The sequence below is a fragment of the Mus caroli genome, chromosome 3 (assembly GCF_900094665.2).
Source record: "Mus caroli chromosome 3, CAROLI_EIJ_v1.1, whole genome shotgun sequence".
NCBI lineage: Eukaryota > Metazoa > Chordata > Mammalia > Rodentia > Muridae > Mus > Mus caroli.
Window position 1 is genome coordinate 147108974 of NC_034572.1, and position 8039 is coordinate 147117012.

The 8039-nt window shown below is 44.7% G+C and overlaps 1 protein-coding gene across 2 annotated transcripts in view; it reads left to right on the forward strand.

Moving 5' to 3' along the window:
• The window catches only part of Slc44a5 (solute carrier family 44 member 5), a 295928-nt gene that overhangs the window by 142328 nt on the left and 145561 nt on the right, over positions 1–8039 (forward strand). Inside the window, exon 2 of one of the 2 annotated variants that reach the window (XM_029474880.1) lies at positions 6249–6278. The exons of the other annotated variant lie outside the window; for it this stretch is intronic. Within the exon in view, the coding sequence (XP_029330740.1) occupies positions 6249–6278 (30 nt within the window). The remainder of the gene's footprint in view (positions 1–6248; positions 6279–8039) is intronic. 2 annotated transcript variants of the gene reach the window in all.

Here is an 8039-nt window from a genome sequence, read left to right on the forward strand (position 1 = left end):
CATTTCTCAGCCTAATGTTCTCCAGTCCTCCTGGCCTTGTTTCAGCTCCTCACAGCTGCTAGGCTCCTTCCTTCCTAACATGGGCTCTCTGCCCATGCTTGCCCTTTGATGAGTCCATGCTGTCTCTGTGCCTTGTGCCTCGTCTGCACAGCACACACTACCACCTTTGCAAGTAAATATTAGCACGTTTATTGCTCACAACCTGTCAACCTAATGATTAAAACCGACCCCCGAGGACCCGTGTGGACACCCAGGCATTGAAACCCAGCCTGAGGTCAGTACATGCTATTTGTGTGGATGAGGAAATCAAGGAGGGAAGGAAGGAAGGGAGGGAGGAAGGAAGGAAGGAAGGAAGGAAGGAAGGAAGGAAGGAAGGAAGGAAATAACGAATGTGTGGTAACTGATGTGCCCATGTCTCATTCAGTTCTTTCCTCCAGTAATGAGCTCACAACCACCCATTCTGCAACTGATGCGGGCCGAGTATCATTTCAGTTGCGAATGCAGATCTCTATCAAGCATCAGTCAGCAAAGGTGGAAGCCAGGACTTGATAGGGAGGGAAGTTGGGCTGACTGTGGAAGGGCAGCTGTGTGATCTATTTCTGTAAAATGTGCATGGAAAGATAAGGTAGAGGGTGAGCAGCCAGTAGCAGCTGAAGAGAGTCTGCCCTGACAGACTGGGCACAGCAAAGGCAGCTCCTGACAGAATAATTTGCTGGAAGCCCATGGAGGCTTTGGGTGATCTGTCTCCTTGAAGAGAGACCCAAGCCCAAGAACTGGAATTCAGAGGCCCAGACCAGGCACCAGGGTTGGCAGAAGTGAGGGAGGTCCTCAGGACGAACCCCGTGGAACTGGATTCATGGACACGGACACTGAGGCAGACACACCTCTGTCATTGAGAATGACAGCAAGGTGAGGACATTTCAAGGCCAGGTGCATGCTGGGATTCATATCTCCCTCAGGCCAGGTGCTTGCTGGGATTCATCCCCCCCCAGGCCAGGTGCTTGGAATTCATTCCCCCCCCACGCCCCAGGCCAGGTGCTTGCTGGGATTCATCCCCCCCACCCCCCAGGCCAGGTGCATGCTGGGATTCATCCCCCCCCAGGCCAGGTGCTTGCTGGGNTTGCTGGGATTCATCCCCCCCACCCCCCAGGCCAGGTGCATGCTGGGATTCATCCCCCCCCAGGCCAGGTGCATGCTGGGATTCATCCCCCCCCAGGCCAGGTGCTTGCTGGGATTCATCCCCCCCACCCCCCCAGGCCAGGTGCATGCTGGGATTCATCCCCCCCCCAGGCCAGGTGCTTGCTGGGATTCATCCCCCCCCCACCCCCCAGGCCAGGTGCATGCTGGGATTCATCCCCAGCACCTGAATCACAGGCATGAGCTGACATTAGGGCTATGCTGAAAACAGCAGCCTTGGGTCTTAATTTTGAACATTCTAAACAGTAACATACAGTATGCTTACCAAAAATTGACCCTATGGGAAGCATTTTGTTTTTCTTTCAATATCTATTCATTTTCAGTTAAAATAATTGTTACTATAAAATGGTTTGTGACTATTACAGAAATACATCATAGCAAAATGAAACTGAACAGAGACACCCATGCCGGTCATCTATAGATGGTGCTGGTCAGATTTCCTCTCAGGTCTGTCACTTTTCATACGAATAAGCTTTTGTAACAGCCAGATGTGTTGCCGCACATCTGTAACCCAGTATCATGGAGTATGTGATAGGTGGATCCCTAGGGCTTGCTGGACAACCGTTCTGGCTGAATTTATGAGTTCCTGGTTCCCTGAGAAACCCTGTCTCAAAACGAGAAGAAAGGTGGTGAAATTGAGGGAGGCACACGTCAACCTCTGGCCTCCACATGTGAACATTCATACACATACTTGTATACATACAAGTTCACATGTACACACACATGCACGTGCACACACAAACGTACACACACATTCACATGTACACATACATACATGGATAGACACTCATATGCATGTGCACACAGACACACACATGCATAGGCACATAGATAGACACACTCATGTACACATAGATAAACACACACATGCATGTGCACATGCTCATATAAGAATAAAATGTTGCTTGGCATGCTTTTTGCTAACTTCTTTTTTGCTTTTATATCAGTTTCTTAAGAATTATTCGTGTGTGTGTGTGTGTGTATGTATGTATGATGTGGATGTGGGTGTTGCTTTACATAGTGTGTGGAGGTCAAAGGACAATTTTATGGGCTTGGGTCTCTTTCTACCTTTGTGTGGCTTCTGGGAATTGAAAAAATTTATCAGGTCTGTGAAGCAGGAACTTTAACCTGCTGAGCTGTCTCATGAACATGTTAATGTCCAAATCTCCAACTGTTCATTTTCCCTGACGTCGACCCTGTCTTCAGATTCCCCCAGTTGCTCTCCAGTCTCCATGCAGAATTCTGTCCAAATCAGAATCTAATCCAGGGCCAGACTTTGCATCTGGTGGTTTGGTTTCCAGATTCAGTTCTGATGGGCAGTTTCTTGTTTCTGTGTTATTGTGGAGATGATCTCATTTTCTGGACCTGCGTTCTTACAGGGTGTCATGTAGCATCTTTTCTGCCTGCCTTCCCATCAAGTGCAGACGAAACCTAGGGGACTGGTTCCCACATTTGAGGCTGGGGTACATTGAGGCATGATGCATTCTTTTTGTGTGTTTGTGTGCATGTGCACGTGTGTGTGAAGGCCAGTGGACATGTTCCTAGTTTGTGTGTTTGTGTGCATGTGTGTGTGAAGGCCAGTGGACATGTTCCTTTGAGGCCATTCTCCTTGGGTTTTGCTTTTGTTTTGTTGCCAAGATGGCCTCTCTTAATGGCTAGGCTAGGCTGGCTGGCCAGGGAGCCCTCGGGGTCTGCTCCAGTTCCTCAATTACAGATGTATACCAACTTGCCTGGCTTTGTGTGTGTGTGTGTGTGTGTGTGTGTGTGTGTGTGTGAGAGAGAGAGAGAGAGAGAGAGAGAGAGAGAGAGAGAGAGAGAGTGTTAAGATGCACGTGAGCACAGTGTGTGGATGAGTGTGAATGTGTTCATGGGCAGAGGCCTGAGGTTAATGGCCAAGTGTCTTCTTTTATCCCTCTCCACCTCTTATATGGAGGAAAGCCCCTGGCTGAACTTGGGCATCACTGTTGTCTCTGCTTCCCAGCTGCTGGGGTTAAGAGTGGAACATCACACTCAAATGGCTTTGTTGTAGGTTCTAGGGACCTAAACTCCAGTTCTCACTCTTGAGCACCAAGTCCTTTACCCAGCAGGCCGTCTCGCCAGTTGCATGTTTGTGAGTTTGTTGGCTATCAGTGGGCACCAGGGCCTCTCAGACTCTAATGTTAAATTCCAGATCCCTGATTACAGCAGAATAACCCGAGTAAGATCTGCAGTGTCCACAACTTTTGTGAGGAGTGTGATTTTATCAAGAGAGATGTGTGAACAAATCCTTTCTCGTGGCCATAGGAGGTTTTCAGAATCTAATCTTTTCTTATTGGTATTGTTTCTCCACCAGTCATAGTTTACAGTTTTAACTGGGATCTCTTTAAATATTGTAATTTTTGAGACATGGTTCCTTTGTGTAGTCCAGTTTGGCCTCAACTCTTGGCAGTCTACCTGCCTTCTCTCCCTAGTCCTGGAATATAGGCCCGTATCACCATGCCTGGATTCTTGATTTTTTTGTGTATGTTCATGTTCACATGTATACTGGTGTGTGTGAATGTGTGCATGCATGCATATGAATGCCAGGGTACCACTCTGTTGTTCTTTAGATATAACCTTTTTCTGGGTCAGGTCTTGCCTGGAACTCAGAGATTTGGGAAGGGAAGCTGCCAGCAAGCTCTAGGAATCCTCCTGTCTCTGCCTCTTCACACAGAGGTTACCGATGTGGTTACAGATGCACATTACCACACCTGGCTGTTTCACGTGAGTTCTAGGGATTGGACCCAGGTTTTTAACCTTGCTTGCAAGGCAAGTGCATTTACACGGATCCATCTACACAACCCCTCCCTGGAATCGTCGTCCTGACTTGGGCCCTCAATTATTTGTTCCTGTGAGTCAGTTTGATAAGAAGCATCAGGACTGAGAACAGTTGTAATTTATGCTCAGCAGCTTTATGGAGATAATTATGTTTTTAAAATTATTACTTATTTGACAGTTTCATAATTATATCTCGCCATCTTCACCCCTCCCAGATTTCGACTTTCCTACTCACCCAACTTTGTTCTCTCATCCTCTTTTATTTAGTTATTATCGATACATGTGTATATAGATATAAGTATATAAATACAGCCTATTGAGTCCACTTAACATTGCTTTATGAATATGTTTTCAGGGCTGACCACCTGGTTCTATATAACCTATCAAGAGTCTCATCCCGGGGAGAGACTGATTCTTTCTCTTAGCAGTCATTATTGCCTGCAGCTCTTCATCCAGGGTAGGGGCTTGTCAGACTTTACTCATGTATGTTGGCATATCCACCAGTGTTGCCATTGTTTGTGTCTTGTGTAGGCAACCAGATTGCTCACATTTCATGGGTACAGCTTTCCTGTCCAACTAGAAGACAGATGTATGCAATGAATCTCCTGGACCTTTCTCTGGCACTTGCAGTTTTTCAGTTCCTTCTCTTACGTCTCTGAGCTTTTGTTGTAGGGGTTGTATGTAGATGTTGTGTGTAGATGTGTAATTCTCATTGAACACACTACCCGTGGTTTCTTCTCTGCATTCTGACCGATGCTGGCTTTTTGTAAGCCAGTTCCTATCTGTGCCAAAAGGAGCTTCTTTGATGAGGGGGAGAGAGCTGCCCTCACCTGTGGGTTATAAGAAAGTAGGTTTGGGGAAGTGGCAGTGAGTTAGTTCTACTCTCCCCAATCACTTTAATGGGCTGGTAGGCCAGCTAAGGCACCAGAGAGGAGGGATTCATGGAAGGGTAGCTCCCCTCCCACACACAATCAAAGCTTGCACCCTTGGATGTGTGGGTTGCCCTCAGAGGTAAGGGAGGTTTCTGAAAGCTGAAGACAGCACTTAGCAGGATTAAAGCGGCTCTGCTGCTCTTCAGTCACAGCTCTGTAGCCCCCACCCACGCTACCTATTCTGTATGTAATTAGAGGATTTGAGGAATATTAAGGTTTTGTGTGTGTGTGTGTGTGTGTGTGTGTGTGTGTGTGTGTGTGTGAAATGAATGAATCTTCTGACGTTTAAACAGTAACAAGTGAAAAACGAAAGGCCTTGTTTTCTGGTGATAAATTTTGGGACATGTGTGATCAACTTTTTTTGAGTCTGTCCAAATCATTCATTAGGAGCTAGGCATGATGAAAGTGAGGACATTCACGACTTCATTTCCCCACTCCCAAACCTCTTCCTACTCTCTGAACCCTGTGTTCCTTACCCCTAGCAGAGTCAACCAAACAGAAGATCTTAGCACATTGCTCATGTGCACTGTATAGTGAGGCCTCCACGGCTTGTGCATATCCCTTGCTCCAATTAAGAGAATTACTGCTACTTCAGAAGACCGGAGTTTGAAACCCAACAATCATGTCAGCTGTCCATAACTCTAGCCCAAACCAGAATCTCTGCGGGTGCTTAAACCCATGTGCATATACATTTACACATAATTAAAAATAATTAATAAAAAAAGTCGGGCATGGTGGCGCACACCTTTAATCCCAGCACTCGGGAGGCAGAGGCAGGCGGATTTCTGAGTTCGAGGCCAGCCTGGTCTACAAAGTGAGTTCCAGAACAGCCAGGGCTATACAGAGAAACCCTGTCTCGAAAAAAAAAAACAATAAAATAAATAAGTAAATAAATAAATAAAAATAAAAAATAAAATAAGAATAATTTAAAAAATGAATCTTTAAAAAAATCTGTCATAGAATAGAATGTTCATGTGGTATTTACACCGTTATTTCCTTGATATCTCACTGGTATTATAAGTAACCTATGTGCATAGATTATGTTTAGGGGACAATACATATATATCACATACAGATTATGCAGTTTTCTCTGAGACCTGATGCTACGGGTTTGAGTACTGCATGGAGTACTGGAACCAGCCTCTGGAGGATGCTGAAGAAGAGCTGTAGGTCAGCTGACCCACTGACCCACTGACCCACTGACCCATTGTTGTGTGTTAACATTCATGGGCTGGGATTTCTTAGGGCAGGAGAGGTGGTGTAGAGTACTAGCCATTAAGCTCTGAACATAAATATTTGTTTGCCCTTTGTGCTTTTTCCTAGAAATAACAGAGTCTGAGGATCAAGATGTGGGTGAGTCAATCTACGTTAGTCTAGGAATCCTCCATGACAGTTTCTCCAGTTATAGACATGTCTTTTCCCCCAAAATCTGGGGATAACGAAATGCTCATTCAGAGAAAGGAATCCTTTTCTGGCTTTTCTTTGAAGTGAAGTCTCTCACTGTGGAACTGTAAATATTTTCACCAGGAAGAGCATCCCACAGCCACCATGATTATGTGACTCTACTCCCCTCCCTGCATCTTCCAATTTCCATTTTAGTTTAGGGCTTTGGCATGCAAGGAGTTCCGTTCAAATCTCTTTCCAACAGTGATCTCCACCGTCAGACTGTGAAGACCCTGGAAGTATCTCAGTCCTTTGTGTGACAAGCTGGCTATCATCATAATTGGCCACATAGACCTGGGACTTGTACTTGAAGTGTGGGTTTGGATATTGTCAGCTGGGTGGCTGCCAGCCTATGAAATACAGAGGCCTGTCCCAGACTAACCGAGTCAGAACCTCTATCCTCGTAAGATTTTCAGAGGCTAACGTGCCCCTGGAAGTCTGAGCAACACTGAATTCAGGAATGCATCTCTCCTGTACACTCCTACTGCCCTGAGATGCAGAGATGGAAACTTGCTGTGTCTTCTGACATTTACTTGGACCCCAAATTCTTAACTAGAAGTTTGTGTATGGAGTCACAAGGTTAAAATTTATTCTGTCAGTAATCTGGAAATAATAAATGTGTTCACTATGGAAATAAATATATTAAATAATAACTAAATTAATTAATTTCACTTATTTTTGATGTACTAATAAGCTAAAACTTCACATTGTACCTGAGAAATACACACAATTATTATTTATCTGTTAAAATCATTACAATTCTAAAATATGATTATATATGCATTTCTGCCTGTTATCAAAGTTCCTTTGTTATCTGTTGTGCACTTTATCTATCTAGAGTCTAAATTTTGTTCTCACACTTAAATACCACTTACACCTTCAAATTTTCTTTTCTTAAACTTCTTAATTTGATCCCGTATGATTCTGCAAGGCAGGGGATCAAAACAAAGGCTATTCTGTAAAATTCCAGACATTGAGATTGGAGATAAAAAAGATGAGAGATGATAATGTGAAAAGAAGTAGATGCCAACATTGTCACCAGACGCTTACCATTATTCTAACTTAAAATGGGCCACGAGGCAAAACATTTCACTTTTCAATAAAGGCTGGAGTTCTGCTTTCATTCATAAATCAGCCTCGCAATTAGGAGAAAGCAATTAGGTCTGTAATAAAATCCTCATCTTTCTGACAAGGTTTTTGAGATAAATGAACCAAGGACGAAGAAGCATCGTATCTTGGTTATAAAATCGTCTAGGGATAGAGGGACCCTTGAGTGAGGAGTCTCCTTGGACAGTCAGGAGTCCAAGGGCAAGGCCAGCAGAGGTGTTGCCCCGAAGCTCTGCCTCTTTCTCCCAGAGAAGGGATGCAGGAGCTGCCCGCCCACCATAAGCTCCTAGGAACAGAGCTGTGGCTGGGGAACCATCCTGAGAGCATGAAGCCTAGAAGTCAGGGTGTGCCTGTGTGGCATGGCACTGACTGACATTTGTCTTTTCTTTTTAATTGTTCCTTCGATATTTGCATGTCTTTTTAAGACTATGATTTTAAAGCGTAAGTGTGTTAACAATGTGAGTGAAATTAACTCAAACAAATCAATGGCCTTTCTCTACACAAAGAATAAACAGGCTGAGAAAGAAATTAGGGAAACAACACCCTTCTCAATAGTCACAAATA